The sequence below is a fragment of the Microcebus murinus genome, chromosome 3, assembly GCF_040939455.1.
Source record: "Microcebus murinus isolate Inina chromosome 3, M.murinus_Inina_mat1.0, whole genome shotgun sequence".
Lineage (NCBI taxonomy): Eukaryota > Metazoa > Chordata > Mammalia > Primates > Cheirogaleidae > Microcebus > Microcebus murinus.
In genome coordinates, this window is record NC_134106.1 from 61986536 (window position 1) to 62003442 (window position 16907).

The 16907-nt window shown below is 48.0% G+C and overlaps 2 protein-coding genes across 5 annotated transcripts in view; one reads left to right on the forward strand and one right to left on the reverse strand.

Moving 5' to 3' along the window:
• The first annotated feature begins 73 nt into the window (after positions 1 to 73).
• Positions 74 to 3456, forward strand: DOK1 (docking protein 1). Of its 4 annotated transcripts, XM_012788596.3 has the most exons (5): positions 590 to 739; positions 1085 to 1384; positions 1522 to 1615; positions 1810 to 1994; positions 2222 to 3456. In XM_012788596.3, the coding sequence occupies exons 1-5, from the start codon at positions 680 to 682 to the stop codon at positions 3032 to 3034; spliced, it is 1452 nt and encodes a 483-aa protein (XP_012644050.1). In that variant the 5' UTR covers positions 590 to 679; the 3' UTR covers positions 3035 to 3456. The 4 variants fall into 4 exon arrangements, with proteins under 4 accessions (XP_020141810.1, XP_012644050.1, XP_075857029.1 ...); XM_020286221.2 differs by lacking the exon at positions 1810 to 1994 and having other exon boundaries at positions 74 to 739; positions 2222 to 2375; XM_076000914.1 differs by lacking the exons at positions 1085 to 1384; positions 1522 to 1615; positions 1810 to 1994 and having other exon boundaries at positions 607 to 739.
• A 719-nt stretch (positions 3457 to 4175) lies between these two features.
• M1AP (meiosis 1 associated protein) overlaps positions 4176 to 16907 on the reverse strand; it is an 80749-nt gene continuing 68017 nt past the window's right edge. Inside the window, exons 8-10 of the mRNA XM_012788595.2 lie at positions 8240 to 8446; positions 5636 to 5776; positions 4176 to 4648 (exon numbers count right to left, since the gene is read on the reverse strand). Of these exons, the coding sequence (XP_012644049.2) occupies positions 4490 to 4648; positions 5636 to 5776; positions 8240 to 8446 (507 nt within the window). The 3' untranslated portion in view covers positions 4176 to 4489. The remainder of the gene's footprint in view (positions 4649 to 5635; positions 5777 to 8239; positions 8447 to 16907) is intronic.

Consider the following 16907-nt stretch of genomic DNA (forward strand, 5'->3'; position numbering starts at 1 on the left):
GCCTGTGGAGCTGGCCGCTGCCGCGCCCCCTCCCCCCTCCCCGGACCATCCTGCGCTGCTCAATGAAGCTTTCTTTTCCCGCGGGTTGGAGGCCCGGCAGCTGCGGTCGGGGAGCCGACTTGCAAGCGGCCACCGGGCAGTGGAGCTGCCCGGGCGGCGGCCCCTGTGGTGGCGGGAAGGCTTCCAGCCCCCAGCCCTTCCTTCAGGTCCCCGGCTCGCGGACAGAGTAAACAGCCCAACTCGGGCGGGGCTGGGGGCGGGACCGGCCTGGGGAGCTGAAGCCCTGAAGGCCCACTTGGTCTCTCTGGTGTCCCAGGGTGCGTGCGGACACTTTCGGGGTGATGTCACGGCCTTCGCTCTGATGTCACTTTGGGCATATGACATCACACGTAGCCTCCTAGCCCAGCCGCCAGGGCCCTCTATCTGACACTGAAAACCTTCTTCCTGTAGAGCCACTTGTGCGCCCCCCGGGCTGTGGGTAGGGGCCTGGAGGTGGTGCACCGTCCGCTTATCTGGTGACCTCTACCCCTTCTTCTTGCTCCTTTCCCTCACCCCGCCCCACCCTAGCGGCCCCCCGGGGCCGGGGGAGGGGCAGAAACGCCTGGGGCGGCCAGGCCCCGCCCCCAGGCCCGCCTCTCGCCCTCTGGGCCAGGAAGCGCGGAAGGAACCTCCGGGGGCCATGGACGGCGCTGTGATGGAAGGGCCGCTCTTTCTGCAGAGTCAGCGCTTCGGGACCAAGGTAGTGGGGGGCAGGGGATACTGCACCCCATCAGGGCCAGTGGTGGGTGAAAGAGCCCAGAAAGAGGGAGGGGGCCGGCAGCAGGTTGGAGCGTGGCTCCGGGAGTTGGAGAGCCGGGCGAGGTTCCCGCGAAGTTGCTCAGCACACTCCGGAGAAGCGCCTGCAGTCTCAGGGTATGCCCTCCTTGGTCTTGGGGAAACCGAGCAGCATCATCCTTGGGAAACTTCGCTCCCCTTTGGAAAGCCCCGGATCCCAAATGGCCCGAGCCACTTCTCCTTCCCCGTCCGGGCCCGGGCCGCCCGCGCACGCCCGCTCCCTCTCCAGCGTCTGTCGCTCTCTCCCTAGAGGTGGAGGAAGACCTGGGCTGTACTGTACCCCGCCAGTCCGCACGGCGTTGCGCGGCTCGAGTTCTTTGACCATAAGGGGTTGAGCTCTGGAGGTGGCCGAGGGGGTTCGCGTCGCCTGGACTGCAAGGTGATTCGTCTGGCCGAATGTGTGAGCGTGGCCCCCGTGTCCGTGGAGAGCCCCCCTGAGCCTGGTGCCACTGCCTTCCGTCTGGACACTGCGCAGCGCTCGCACCTGCTAGCTGCCGACGCGCCGTCCAGCGCTGCCTGGGTGCAGACGCTGTGCCAAAACGCCTTTCCGGTGAGGGGTCAGGGCTGCCAGCGAGGGGCTGAGGTGCAGTGGGGGCAGTTACAGAGGCAGAGAAACAGGCCTGGCTCAGACCCCCGGGAGCCGCATTGAGGGAATTATAGAGTCCTCAATGCTCTTTTTTACTACAGAAAGGCAGCTGGGCTCTGACGCCTTCGGAAAACTCACCTAAACTTTCTGCCCTGGAGATGCTGGAGAACTCCTTGTACAGCCCCACCTGGGAAGGTAGAAGCCTGAGAAGCCCGAGCAGGGATGGAGTGGGAAGGAGTGCCCTTGGGAAGCGGGTGGGTACCGTGGGGAAGTCGGAAGCCCTTGAGATCTGGCTTCCAAGGAAGTGCTTGAATACTCTGCTCCTGAGACTTCTCTGTCCCTACCGCTGGCCCCAGTCAGTTGTCCATCTAATTGTGTATTCCTTTCAGGATCCCAATTCTGGGTAACCGTGCAGAGGACTGAGGCCGCTGAGCGCTGTGGCCTGCATGGCTCCTATGTGCTGAGGGTAGAGGCTGAGAGGCTGACCCTCCTGACCGTGGGGGCCCAGAGTCAGATACTGGAGCCGCTCCTGTCCTGGCCCTACACTCTGTTGCGTCGCTATGGCCGGGATAAGGTGCAGGGGCTGTCAGGGAAGGCTTACTGGGTTGGGTAGCTGTGGGAGGGTTAGGGGAGGACAGTGGGGGGAAGCTCTGACCTTTGGATCCCCCTTCCATGCCTACCCTGTGACCCCACCTCCATCCCCAGGCAGTCTCTTCTTTGTAGATACCCTAATAGTTCAGGCCCTGTGACCATGTCCTCTGATGGCTCCTGGTAACATGTTTCCCTCCACACCCTCCTTAGGTCATGTTCTCTTTTGAGGCCGGCCGACGCTGCCCCTCGGGCCCTGGAACCTTCACCTTCCAGACGGCACAGGGAAATGACATCTTTCAGGCAGTTGAGACTGCCATCCACCGGCAGAAGGCTGAGGGAAAAGCTGGACAGGGACACGACGTTCTTAGAGCTGAAGCCCATGAAGGGGAGGTGGCAGAGGGGAAGTTGGCTTCTCCTCCTGGCCCCCAGGAGCTCCTGGGAAACTCCCCAGCACTATATGCTGAGCCCTTAGACTCCCTGCGCATTGCTCCAGGCCCTCCCCAGGACTCTCTATACTCAGACCCCTTGGACAGCACCCCTGCTTGGGCAGGGGAGGGGGTACAGTTGAAGAAACCTGTCTATTGGGACTTGTATGAGCATGTGCAGCAGCAGTTGCTGAAGGCCAAGCTGACAGACCCCAAAGAGGACCCCATCTATGATGAACCTGAGGGCCTGGCTTCAGCCCCTTCCCGGAGCCTTTATGATCTACCTCAGGAACCCAAGGATGCGTGGTGGTGCCAGGCTCGGGTGAAGGAGGAGGGCTATGAGCTCCCCTACAACCCTGCCACTGATGACTATGCCGTGCCACCCTCTCGGAGCACAAAGCCCATCCCAGCTCCCAAGCCCCAGGGCCTGGCCATCTCTCAACCTGGTACTACAACTGGCAGTGGCAGGAAAGGCCACAGCTCAGACACTGTCCTGTACAGCCAGGTCCAGAAGAGTGGAACGTCAGGGAGCTGGGACTGTGGGCTCTCTGGAGTAGGAACTGACAGGGCTGGGGTCAAGTCAGGAGGCTCCACCTGAGAAGAAAGGCAGGGCTGGGGTTGCTGATAGAGGACCATGGGGAGGTGGCTCCAGGGATCAAAGAACCCTGTTGGAACCAGGGGGTGGGATGGGCTAGTGTGACCAGAAGGATTACGGGAGTCAAGGTAAGGATGATCAATCCCAGGAAGTCCTAGAAGTGGAAGAGATGGCAGGGCTGAGGGATGGGCTCTGGGGAGGGTCAGCACCCCAAAGCCATCCCTTCCCTACTTTCCAAAGGAAGGGACAGTTGCTGGACCAGGTCTACAGAAAAGGGTACTTGGTCAGAATGGACACAGTTTCAGGGGCCTGTATGGAAGCTGTAGGGAGATGCTGGACTGTGCCAAGGTCCTTACCCTTGCATTGTTCTTTGCCAGAGATATATTACAAATTTTTAAATTCTCATTAAAGTCAGCTTGGGTTTATGAGGTCTATGTGTGTGAATAGACAAGGAGGGGACACAGTGGCTGGGTGGGTGTGGAGGGGATCAAGAGGAGAACCAGGAATGTGCGGGGAGCTTCAGAAAGAGCAAGGGGCCTCAGGGAGGGGAGTGGAGCATGTGGGTGGTCAAGTCGGGCTGACCTGGGCTGGCCTCTAGCTCTGTGACCCTGGATGAGTTGTAGAACATCTGCAACCCTCAGTTTCCCCTGCTGCGCCTCTGCAAAACAGGAAAAATAGTAATGGGCTTCACCTCACAGGGTTGTTTGTTTGAAATGAGATAAATTTCTCAGGTACTTAGTGTAATTTGAAGCACAGAGTAAGCATTTTTTAAAATGGTAGCTATTCTGTGAGTAGAGCAACAGGAAGGTGGGCACATGTGGGGAGAGGGGAATAGGAAAGGAGTAGGTCTTTTTCACACCATCCATGGACCCCAGCACACACACTTTGCTTGTAGGTCCCAATCACCTAGCACTTGTCTGTTTGGAGGCTGAAGGGAACCGTGGTATGGTGGGTGCCTTGGGAAGGGCACCAGCTCTGGAGTGAGGCTTGGATTTCAATCCTACTTGTTTTTCATGAGCTCTGAAAACCTTATGCTTGTTTCTGAGGCCCACTTTCCCAAGGGTGACCTGACCTTGTCCACCTGCTTACACGGTCTCAGGATTAGGACGGGGACAACAACAACAACAAAAAAGAAATTCTGGGCATGGCAATGCTCCTAACAATGATGGAGGCCTGCTGGGTGTTTAATCTTGATCTGTGTTAACAGTATCAAATGATCCAAAAGAAAATGAGAGTCCTGCCAGAGAAGGGACAGGCTTGGGTGTGTCACTTCTGGCTTGAGGAGTGAGGCCGTGGCAGCACTCAGAACAGAGGAGGGAAAGGCCTTGTTTCCTGGCAGGGCAGTCTGAGCTCACAGAGGCTCAGGTGGATAGAAGGCAGGTCTGCCCACAGATAGCCATTGTGTGAGTCTTAGCATGGATGCGATTAAGCGGGGCAGCTGGGTGCTGGAGCGGCAACTTAGGGCCCTGAGAGATACTCCTCCTGCTCGGAAGGCATGAAGAAGGCTTCTGAGGAAGGTTTGCTGGCTGCTGGCATCTTGGGGGCTCTTCCTGGGGCAGGAATCATAGGCAAGGGGGCCACTGTGGCTCGAACTCGGTTGGTCTGCAACTGCCCAGCCTGCAAAGAGAGCAACCAGAGCTTTTTCTGAAGACCAGAATTCCTGAGCTCCTAATGCTGTTCCCTGTGGGGCTTCTTATCCTAACTCATTCGTAGTCCCATCCATGGAGTGACAGCCTCAAGGCCCAGGGTGGTGATCATGTTAGTCCCCTGGGGTCCAGCCTCTATAGGGCACATCTTCTTGCCAGGGTCCCTTCTCTGTCAGCTTGCCCGTCAACTAACTTGTGGTGGGCTCTGCTCTCTCTTCTAGATTGACTGTAGTTTGGAAACATTCTTTTCCTGTAATTTTAGCTAAGACGAAATAGGAGTTTTTCTAAAGGCTCTGTTATTGAGGAACTAGGAAAAAAATTAATAAGGGCAAAAAGGAAGTCCAAATATTATAGAATATGGATCTCATAAAAATACTTCTCCACCCTCAATTATTCTTCTCTCTTCTACCCTTGTCACTGGAGCTCTGTCTTTAAGCTACTAACTTGGTCAGCCTCCTTTTCCTCATCTGTAAAATTAGCATAACACTTACCTTGCAGGGATGCTGTGTGGATTAAATGAGAAAAATATATGTGAAAGCACTTATGTAACCTGGCAAATGACTGGTGCTTTATGAATGTTAATTTCCTTTCCCTTGGGCATCTCTTTTCCCACCTTCTCTTTAGCTTTTTCTTTCAAAGAGAGGGCTGTGGTTGTAGTTCCTGTGTAGTCAGTTTGCTTAGTGGGACAATAGTCTGTTAAGTGACTAATGAGGTTATCATAAACACTATAATTAAAACACCTAAACATTTACCTATGTAAATGCCCAAGCAGACCAGCCTCCCTACCCAGTAAGGGTTCTGACTTCCTTTGTGTCTTCTCCCTGTTGGCCTGGTTCTCTGGTCCTAGAGGAGGGCTACTCCCTGGGATGGGGGCGGTGTTTGGAATGGGGCAGGAGGGCTCTCTCGGACTCTGGGCTGAAGGGATGGAAGGAAGGGCAGGGGAGAAAGGGAGCTGTACCTTTCTCGGGGCCCTGCTCTCCCAGCTTGGGTGGAGCCGCCCCTGAGGCTTGACCAAGGTGCTGCTCAGGTGTGAGTACAGGTGGCTCCAAACCTGCAAGGGGTTGTAGGTGGGCTCCAGCTCCAAGCTGTCCAGGATACTCTGAGGAAAAGACAGGAAGGGCCTCACCCAGGGAACTTGAGGTCATAGAACACAAGATGTCAGGCAGAGACCCTTGATCCTGAGAGGCTGGAGGAGGTGTGAAGCCCCAGGGCTGTCAGGAATGCTGTGAAATCGATGCTGTCCCACTGGGTGTTCTGGCTGAGGTCCTAGTGCTTGCAAGATAAGAGGTAAGCCTCAGGCAAGGGTAGAAGTAGGAGCAACCCCACGTGATTAGGAACACTGAACACTCCCACCCAAGGAGTGTGGCAGGCCAGGGTTCTGAGAGGGGCTGGAGCACTGTGAGGGTTACAAGGGATCAAGTGTGAGTGCTGAGGGAGGGTTACACTGCTGGGTGCCGGTGCTCACAGTCTGCAAGGTGAGTACACGGAGTTCTCTGCCTTCGAGGTGAGCTGAGCTGAGTGTAAAGGGAGAGACACCAGAGCACAGCATTCCTGAGCAGTCAGGTTTTCCCAGCCACAACATCCTGTGCCAGAAACCACTGGCCCCAAAGTGAGACGCTAAGTGAGCCACGGCCACTCGTGCCCACCTCTCACTGTGTCCCTGCAGCTGCCAAGCCGAGAGAGTACAATCCCAGGCCTTGTCCTCACTGCACACAAGCCAGTGAGCCAGCAGTGATGTGGTTCCAGTTCTCCCGGTCCAGAAGCCACCCCTCCCACCCTCAGCCTGGGGAGACTAGCAGAGGAAATAGAGAATGCAGATCCAATAACAGGGGAGGGGCCACCTTCAGAGCTGTTGGAGGAGGAGGAGGAAGAGGAGGAGAAAATGGCTTTCAGAACTGTTTGCTTCTTTGCATTTGAGTCTCATTTTGAAGCCCATCCTATTCTGGGTGCTCACATTGCCTGCCTCTTCTGTGTCTTCTCAACAAACAGATGCACACAAACATAGGTATACATACATGCACACATATAGTGCAGAAATTAGACCCATAAGAACATGCCATCACACAGGTGTGCACAGATGTACCTACACACACTGTCACCAATCTAGAGACTCAAGCACACACACACTCAGGGACATAAAAATAAACACACCAAGACAGGAAAACCCATACAAAGGTTCCTATTTCTTTGTCATCTTTTACTCCCTCCTCCTTTCTTCTCTTTTGCCATCCTTTGTGTCTTCTCCTTTCCCTTCTCTTGCTAATGTGCTGCTCTCCCTTTTCTAACCTCAGAGTTTCCTCTCCAGGGTGGCAGTGGGGATGGAGGTGGGGGCAGGAGAGCTAGCCAGTGCAAAGACAAAACCAGAGCCAGCCAAATGAGAATCAGTGCATCGCCTGAAGCTGGACTCCTGGACTGCAGCTTCCTCCCCTGCCTCCAGCCAGCCTTGCCTGCCATGAGGCTTCCCTTCTGTGACACTTTCCCTTCTCCTTTACAGCTAGCTTTAATCAGATTTCAGGGGTGTGTGTGTCTTACGCTTCCCTGGGATAGCTCCAATTCCCAGTCATTCACTTATACCAATGACCTTTTTTTTTTTTTTTATTTAAAAATTTTTGTTTTTTAGAGACAGGGTCTTGCTCTGTGGCCCAGGCTGGAGAGCAGTGATGCGATCAGAACTCACTGTAACTTTGACCTCCTGGGCTCAAGGGATCCTCCTGCCTTGGCCTCTAAGAGTAGCTGGGACTATAGGAGAACGCCACCATACCCAGCTAATTTTTTTTTTCTTTCTTTCTTTTTTTTTTTTTTTAGAGAGAGAGTCTCACTCTGTTGCTCAGGTTTATTTTAAACTCCTGGCCTCAAGCCATCCTCTTGCCTTGGCCTCCCAAAGTGCTGGGATTATAGGTGTGAGCCATGGCACCCAGCCTCAATGACCTTTTTGTCTTCTAGTTCTCTCTTCTCAAACCTCATTTCCCTCAAGCTAGTTTCCTTTCTACTTCATTTCTTTTCTTCTTCTTCTTTTTTTTTTTTTTTTCTGAGACAGCGTCTTGCTCTGTTGCCTCGGCTAGAGTGCCGTGGCGTCAGCCTAGCTCACAGCAACCTCAAAATCCTGGGCTCAAGCAATCCTCCTGCCTCAGCCTCCTGAGTAGCTGGGACTACAGGCGTGTGCCACCATGCCCGGCTAATTTTTTTCTATATGTTTTTAGTTGTCCGGCTAATTTCTTTCTATTTTTAGTAGAGACGGGGTCTCCCTTTTGCTCAGGCTGGTCTCGAACTCCTGACTTTGAGTGATCCGCCCACCTAGGCCTCCCAGAGTGTTAGGATTACAGGTATGAGCCACTGCACCCAGCCTCTACTTCATTTCTTAACCTGCTGCCTCAATCTAAGCTTTTGCTTCCTTCCTTCAGCCTCATTTCCTCACCTTGCTTTCTTCTCTTACCTTCTTACCACACTCCTCCTCTGCTACCCCATCCATTACCTTATGGGCTCCCTCCTCTCCCTCATCCCTTTTTCGAATTCCATTCTCTTCTCTCCACTATCTGTCCCATGACATCTAGCCTCCACTTGCCTCCACAATCTTAAGGCTGTCATCAGGTGGGTCCTCAGGTAGCAGGGGGAAGGAGTTGGGCAGTATCAGTTCCCGTGTGGCCACTGCCTTCACCAGCAGTGTGAGGGAGGGTGATGGCATGATCACGTAGAAGGTGCTGGCAGGGATTCTCTGGCTGTATCCTGGGCTCGAGAGTTCCCCTTTGGCCAGCAGCAGCCATTCTCTTTTCTGAAACAAGGACACACATAAATACTGGTTCATCTTCAGTCTTGGCATGTTTTGAGGATCAATCCCAACTGGGGCTTCCCTGAGTTCTTCTGGGGGTGTTTTGGCCCTGGGAGGGACGGGCTTCCTGCGGAATCACTAGTACCACAGGGTACTACTACTCTTCCTCCCTGGTTGGGAATGTGCCAGGGGGAGTACACAAAAGGGTTAGCAATGGAGAAACAAGTTGAGAAAGGCCCTGTAAGTTGAAGTAGGCATTCAGCCCAGAGGGGGCTACCACAGTCAATGGTAAATGTGGACTTTAAGAATTCTTAAAACCACAATGTAAATGATAAAAAGAAAAAAAATAGATTAAAAAAAGAATTATAAGGCCAGGCGCGGTGGCTCACGCCTGTAATCCTAGCTCTCTGGGAGGCCGAGGCGGGCAGATTGCTCAAGGTCAGGAGTTCAAAACCAGCCTGAGCAAGAGTGAGACCCTGTCTCTACTATAAATAGAAAGGAATTAATTGGTCAACTGATATATATAGAAAAAATTAGCCGGGCATGGTGGTGCATGCCTGTAGTCCCAGCTACTCGGGAGGCTGAGGCAGAAGAATCGCTCGAGCCCAGGAGTTTGAGGTTGCTGTGAGCTAGGCTGACACCACGGCACTCACTCTAGCCTGGACAACAAAGTGAGACTCTGTCTCAAAAAAAAAAAAAAAAAAAAAAGAATTATAATTCTTCCTTCTTTCCTTCCTTCCTTCCTTCCTTCCTTCCTTCCTTCCTTCCTTCCTTCCTTCCTTCCTTTCTTTCTTTCTCTCTCTCTTCTTTCTTTCTCTCTCTTTTCTTTCTTTCTTCTTTCTTTCTCACTCTTTCTCTCTCTCTCTTTCTTTCTTTCTCTCTCTCTTCTTTCTTTCTTTCTTTCTCTCTCTTTCTCTTTTCTTTCTTTCTTTCTTTCTTCTTTCTTTCTTTCTCTCTCTTTCTCTCTCTTTTCTCTCTTTCTCTCTTTCCTTCCTTCCTTCCTTCCTTCCTTCCTTCCTTCCTTCCTTCCTTCCTTCCTTCCTTCCTTCCTTCCTCCCTCCCTCCCTCCCTCCCTCCCTCTCTCCCTCCCTCCCTCTCTCCCTCTCTCTCTCTCTCTCTCTTTCTCTCTTTCTTTCTTTCTTGACAGAGTCTGGCTTTGTTGCCCAGGCTACAGTGAGTGCCGTGGCGTCAGCCTAGCTCACTCAAACTCTTAGACTAGCCTAGTCCAACTAGGACTAGCCTAGCCAACCTCAAACTCTTGGACTCAAGCAATCCGTCTGCCTCAGCCTCTCGAGTAGCTGGGACTACAGGCATGTGCCACCATGCCTGGCTAATTTTTTGTATATATATTAGTTGGCCAATTAATTTCTTTCTATTTATAGTAGAGATGGGGTCTCACTCTTGCTCAGGCTGATTTCGAACTCTTGACCTTGAGTAATCCACCCGCCTTGGCCTCCCAGAGTGCTAGGATTATAGGTGTGAGGCACCGTGCCCGGCCAAGAATTATAATTCTTAAAAACAGAGTCTTGTTTGGGGTGAACTGAGACTTGTATGGGGTGTTATAGAAATTCAGGTCTTATTTTGAGGGTGATAAAGTCTGGTTGTGTTGCTAATGACTGCAGTTAGAATGGACTGACTGGGGAATATCACTGGAATGCCCAGAGAGGGTTAGGAATGTGGTGAAGCAGCCTGCACAGTGAAAGGAGGAGGAGAGAGCAGGAAGAGGAAAGCTGTGGTACAACAAGGAGGCCGGTAGGGGACAGGGCCCTGGAGATTAATTCAGCCAGTCACAGGACAAAAAACAGGGTCAGAATTCTAGGGGCAGAGACTCTGTGGATGAAGGGTACAGAGAACAGATGGTAGCACTTTGCCATTTGCCATGGAGATGACAGAGGTTAGCATTTGGGTAAGAAGGGATAAGCTGATTTCTAAGCATATTTTGTAGGTGCACCCTTTTTAAATGAGGCATGGAAATGAGGCAATTTTCTGTGGTGGTTTTTCAAGGAAAACCACAGAACTCCAAGAAATATGGAGTCAGAACTGTTACAACCATCTGTAAAACTTGTCCTCTTGCTAGGGGTGATCATCAGTTACATCTGGTGCAAAGTGTAACAGTTCCCTGCTACATAAGAAGAAAGAAAACACACTAGTTCTACACACTCTAACTTATATGAAAAGTTGGAAGAAAATAATATAAGAAGAAAGGCAATAAGGGAAAAAGATCTTAAGGGGGAAGAGGAATATCTGTCTGGTGGAAGATAAGTAGAAAGTGACAATAGTGAGGCAGAAAATACCTGCTGTAGCATTAGAGTTATACCTCAGAGGGAATGTGCTGGAGTGGGGTAGGGGGGTGCTCTGAACACTGTAGAGCAGTATCATCATTCTGTACAGCATGCAACTCGGAGGACGTCTGGTAGGCACCAGCTAGGGGCTGAAAACCTGTTAAAATCTCCAAGAAAAAGTTGTACACTCTCCCTGTGGTTGGTGACCTCTTTGTGGGGTGGACTTGACTGATAATTCTCAGGGCATGGTGTATCCTCACTAGAAAGTTTTCAGGGAGGGGCAGGTGATTTGGGCATGGAAAATTAATCATAATCATAATTATAATCACAAACTTTAATAGAATGCTGATCAGGAACTGTGCCAAGAGCTTTATAGGTACCTTCAGAAGTTCATGCTTTCTTAACATTTTGCTCATATCTGGAGGTGTGCTGTCTTCCTGAAGAACAAATCCAAAATGTGATGGAAAGTCTGCCTGATGCTTACCAAACCCATCAAATTGGAAATAAATGATATTGAAATCATGGTGTATGTGTGCATGGGGGGAATCTGCCCTGCTCTGAGGACATGGCCTCTTTATGCCAGGAAGGGATAACTAGGAAGTTGCAGGGCACTCCATTTCAGTTGGCTTAGGTAACTTTTGTGACAGGGCTCAGGATTTGGGTTATTATTATTATTATTTACCTTCTAGTTTTATACTGATTCATTCATGCACTAGTTTGTGAATTTGTTTATTAAAAATTTTACTGAGTGTCTATTATGTTCTAAGCACTAGATGTGGATACATAGAAAATCATTAGATATGTTCCTTGTCCTCTTGGAGTTTATAATATAGTAAGGAGAAGGTTTGTAAACTAATGTTTGTCTAAGACTCAGGATGGCCAACTGTTCTGGTTTGCCTATTTTTAGCACTGAAAGTCCTGTGTCCCAGGAAACCCCTCAGTTCTGGGCAAACTGATATGGTTGGTCACCCTTCTAAGACTTGACTGAGCATGGACTGTCTTGCCAATGTTGCAAGACACAAGGGGCTAAAACTATGGCAATGTGACATTTCTTGTAACTCAGTGTGGAGGAACAAATTCACACCTGCTTACCCTTTCATAATAAAAACACTCAACAAACTAGGAATAGAATGGAACTTCCTCAACCTGATAAAAGCCTCTATAAAAAACCCACAGCTAGCCTCATATGTAGTGGTAAAAGACTAGATGCTTTGACCCTAAGATCAGGAACAAGACAAAGATGTCTGCTCTTGCCACTTCTTCTTTTTTTTTGAGACAGAGTCTTGCTCTGTTGCCTGGGCCAGAGTGCCATATCAGCCTAGCTCACTGCAACCTCAAACTTCTGGGCTCAACCAATCCTCCTGCCTCAGCCTCCTGAGTAGCTGGGACTACAGGGACATGCCACAATGCCCAGCTAATTTTTTCTCTTTTTAGTTGCCTGGCTATTTTTTTTTCTTTCTATTTTTAGTAGAGATGGGGTTTCGCTCTTGCTCAGGCTGGTCTCAAACTCCTGAGCTCAAGCAATCCTCCCACCTCAGCCTCCCAGAGGGCTAGGATTACAGGCATGAACCACTGCACCCAGCTGCTCTTGCCACTTCTATTCAACATTGTCCTGGAGGTAAGAGGTGCAATGTTTGGGGGATGGACACGCTTGAAGCTCTTACTCGAGGGGGGAGTGGGGGCATGGGCAATATATGTAACCTTAATACTTGTACCCCCATAATACGTTAAAAAACAAACAAAAAAAACATTGTCCTGGAGGTGTGTTAAAGACCAGAAGGCCATTTCCCACATTTTATGGACTGTGCTAGGCCCCTGGGATTCTGGGTATGACCCTAAGATTCTGGGTATGACTACAGAGGGAGAGGCACCCATAAAGATAGTGAGTGTATCAACATCCTGGCACTTGGAAATTAATATTTGCTAAATTTGATTTAGAAAAATATAGTAATGTGACATATCTCACACCAGAGAGCTATGGTGCAAAGTCATACTGCTTATCAATACTATGAAGGTCAAGATACATGTGGCAACAGGTACACATGTGGGGAAGGCAAAAAAGATGAATGGAGGCAGGCTGTGGTGGAAGCAGGGAAGGCTTCATAGTGAAGGTATTTAAGCAGAATCGGGAAAAATAGAGTAGATATTTGTCAGGTGGACAGAGGGAAGAGAGCAGTGTGAAAAGAGGGGTGGAGGTATGAAATGGTTTAGCATATCTGGGGAACATTTAGTAATTTATTAGCGTGGCTGGAGTGGAGCATGAAAGGGGCATGGTGAAAGATGAAACAAGAGAACTAGACAAGGCTGGGTCACAGGAAGCCCACTGACCCATGCTGGCCTGCTGTCCTAGCATCTGTCTGTCTCCCTTGCAGACTCTACACTCTAACCTCATTCTCTTCTTCTTCTTCTTCTTTTTTTTTAATGGCTCCTGACCTGCCGTCACCCCATTCTCAGCTTAGATTCTTGGTCTTGACTCTTCGCCTGTATAACCAAGGACTTTCCGCTTCCCCGCCCAGTTACAGCCCAGCCAACTCATTGCCTGTGTACTCAGACTCCTGCTGGACATATCCTGGCTCAAATCCTCTCACTTCTGTGGCCAATTAGGGCAGACATTGCCCGTAAAGCTCTGGAATGTGTCTCCAGAGACTCTGACATTTTAAGTAGGAAACTGAAAGACCTAGGTGGTATTTTAATTTCTTTTTCTAGTTCACACAGACATGACTTTGTAAGAGAAATGAAGATGTAGAAAGTGAGTCACTAGCTACATAACTGGGACTACACAGCAGGATTTGGTAATTGAAATGCTATTTTCCTGGTGATGGATAGATTCATCTCATAAAGACTTGGAAAATATTAATTTTATTTATTTGTTTATTTCCTACCACATTCCACAGTAATGCCAGTTTAGAAAAATGCAACAGCATAAAAAGATAAAATAAATAATAAAAAATAAATAAGGGGACTGGGCAAAGGAAAAATAAGGGTAGGGCAGTAACAGAACCAGGATTAGATAAGCTCACAAAAATATAATACAAACCACCCAGTTTTGCAAGGAGGGAGCCCTACAGCTTTTCCTGATATAAAGTGTGGAATAAGCTGTCTTGTGGATCCTTGCTACTGTAAATATGTACTTCTGAATCAATATGATAATCAATTTCATGTGGCTGTACAGAGGTTTAGAGTTTGGGCACTGAAGCCAGCCTTTCTGGGTTCAATCCTGACTCTACCATTTACTCTCTGGGTCTCAGTTTCCTCATCTGTAAAATAAAGAAAATAATTCTTACCTCATAGGATGGTTATGGGAATAAAATAAATTAATAGTTGTGAAGTATTGAGAAATGTTGAGAACTTATCTTCATGGTAAGTAACATGAAGTATTAAATTTTTAAAATTAAAAATATATTCGATTGTTAATATTTATTCAAATTTGTTAAATTAAAAATAACTGAATAATTCTCAGATATAGCTCTATAAAAGCACCAAAGAATGTTGCCAAAACACATAGCTCTCTTATGATCTAGATTAATCTAACAGTGACATTCATAGGAATGGTGGACAACATATGCCTTTCTGCTGAAGTGATCATCTTCTGGGGAAAAGGAAGTAAAATACCCAAATTAAACAAAATAATCTATGAAAAAGACTGAAAGATACAACTTTCAAGTGAAAAATCAGGGAATGAAATAATACTTAAGGCTGCAGTTGGCTAACATTTAGAGTACGTGTAAAATGTAATTTGAAAAGTTACACAACATTTATAGTTGATGAGGCCTGGTGGGTTGGCACTAATCACTACAATTTAATTATGGTATGTGAACTTTGTTCAGAAGAATTGCTCCAAAAGAAGGGGCAGATGAAGAGACAGCAGTGAATAAACTAAGCTATACCTACACTTGTAAGGAAATCCAGGAACCTGAAAATGAAAACATGGTGGAGCCAGCCAACTGGATGAGGGTAAATTAGAAAATGTACTATAAGTCCCGGTAGCAAAGGGGGAATAAATAAACATCTACTCTTGCACCTGGGTGGGTTGGAGTGGCCACTGGAAGACTGGTTCTCCTGCCTAGAACAATCAGAAAAGCTGGATAATATATAGAAATCACTTGTTTGAAGTCAGTGAGGAGTTGCTGAGGCAATGAGAACTAGAGGTAGCTAAGTCTCTGGAGAGGGAAGAATCCAGAGGTACAAGGGAATTACTGCAGCTGCTCTGACCCTGAAGGCACATGATTCTAGGTTGGAGGGCATGGTGTTGGTTGTGGGGAAGGAGCTTGAGTCCAGGATTTCCACTGCTAAGGCACTTGCAGAGGAACAGAGAAACCAGAAGATATTTTGAGGGAGACTTGGTGGTGGGGAGGGTGGGATTCAATCCAGTTTTCCCCTTAGCACATTTACCAAATACCAGAGCTGCTTGGGGCAAGAGGGAAAAACAGTTAAGGACAACGCCTCTAAAAAGAGTAGAGTGTTTTAGCAGATTTGGGAGACAGTGATTAGAGGTGGGACCTTCCAAGGAACGGGATGTACATAATAAACCAGGCTTTCAGTGGAAAACTCTGGAGGGCCAGGAACAAACCATGGGTAGATTGAGCCTTAGCAGGACTGTAGCCCAGCCTTGACTCAACACAGTTCCTGAGTGGAATAGAATGATCAGTTGCCACTCTGTCTGCCCAGGGCAGGGAAGTGTGAGCCCTCTCTAGAGAAATCTAACACCAACTGGAGCCTCTACAATTTATTTATGCACAATATGCATCTTTTACTAAAATGCTACCTGATGTGCTAAAAGACAACACCATGTGTCTGAAAACTAAGAGAAAAAAGAGACAATAGAAACAAATCCACAGGTGATCCAGGTATTGAGGTTAGCTGATAAGAACTTTAAAATACCTTTGATGAGTATGTTCAAGAAAATAGATGAAAATATGGAGAATCTCTCCAGAGAGTTAGAATCTACAAAAAATTGAAACAAATGGAAACTGTAGAACTACTAACCATTTTGTGCAAATCATATGCCAGATGTGGTAGGTACTTTACACATGCAATATTATTCAATCATCTTAAAAACCATATGAGATATACTTTGTTGTCTCTATTTTACAAGTGACAGGAACAAGAATTACTAATATGCATCTGTCATGCACCTTCTCCTTTCTTTCCTTCTTTCTCTACTTCTACTCATGAAAGGAGAAGGCTTATAAACTTTATTTCTGGGTATTATAAATAGGTAGAAAGAGACAGGACCTGAGAGGGAGGGGAACTACATCAGAGAGGTTAAGTCAGTTTATAACATATGCCTGAGAAAGGGAGGAAGAAGATTGAGAGAGGAACAGGGACTAGAGATACAAAGAGAATTTTAGGGTTTTTTTTTGTGTGAAAAGTTCTAGGAATAGCTTGAGGTTAGAGATAACTGAGTAGAGGAAGAAAATTTGAGAAATATCATTGTGGGTTATGAACTAGATCCTCATAGGTGTTCTTTGAAAGCACAGATTAATTCAAAAATTAGCCAGGGGTGGTGGTGTGTGTCTGTAGTCCCAGCTACTTGGGAGCTTGAGGTGGGAGGATCACTTGTGCTCAGGAGTTCAGGTCCATCCTGGGCAAGATAGTGAAACTCGGTTTCTTTAAAAAAGAAAATTACTTCTGGGCCTCTAGATAGTCCTTCTTTATAAGTCATTTGTATACAGACTAAACTACATGGGGACCACTAGATTTGTTAGGGTTACAAATAGATGAATACACCGACACTGTGAGGGATTATGTAATATTGCCTAAGTTTACACAGTTTATGGATTATGTTATATTGCCTAAGTTTACATAGGATATACTGATGCTGTCAGGGACCTGGGGTCATCTGATTCCAAAGCCCAGGCTTTTCCTGGACAATACAAATTATATTTTACAACCACATATTAGAAAACTGTCTTGCCTCGACTCTCCCAAAAAGAGAGCTAACATGCATGAGCTGTTCTCCGATAAAAAGAAAAAAAAAAAAGAAAAGATAAAGAATTTTATTTAAAAAATAAAGTAAAAACAAAAAAGGAGAGGCTAACAAAGGGACAATTTCTACTCTGGACTAAATTTGACTAAGGCTGAGGAATTGGATAGTAAAGTTGGGAAGTGGTAGAAATATCAGGAAAAAACCACATCATTCTGAAGTTTGGATAATCAAATTTATATCTTAAACTTTTTTT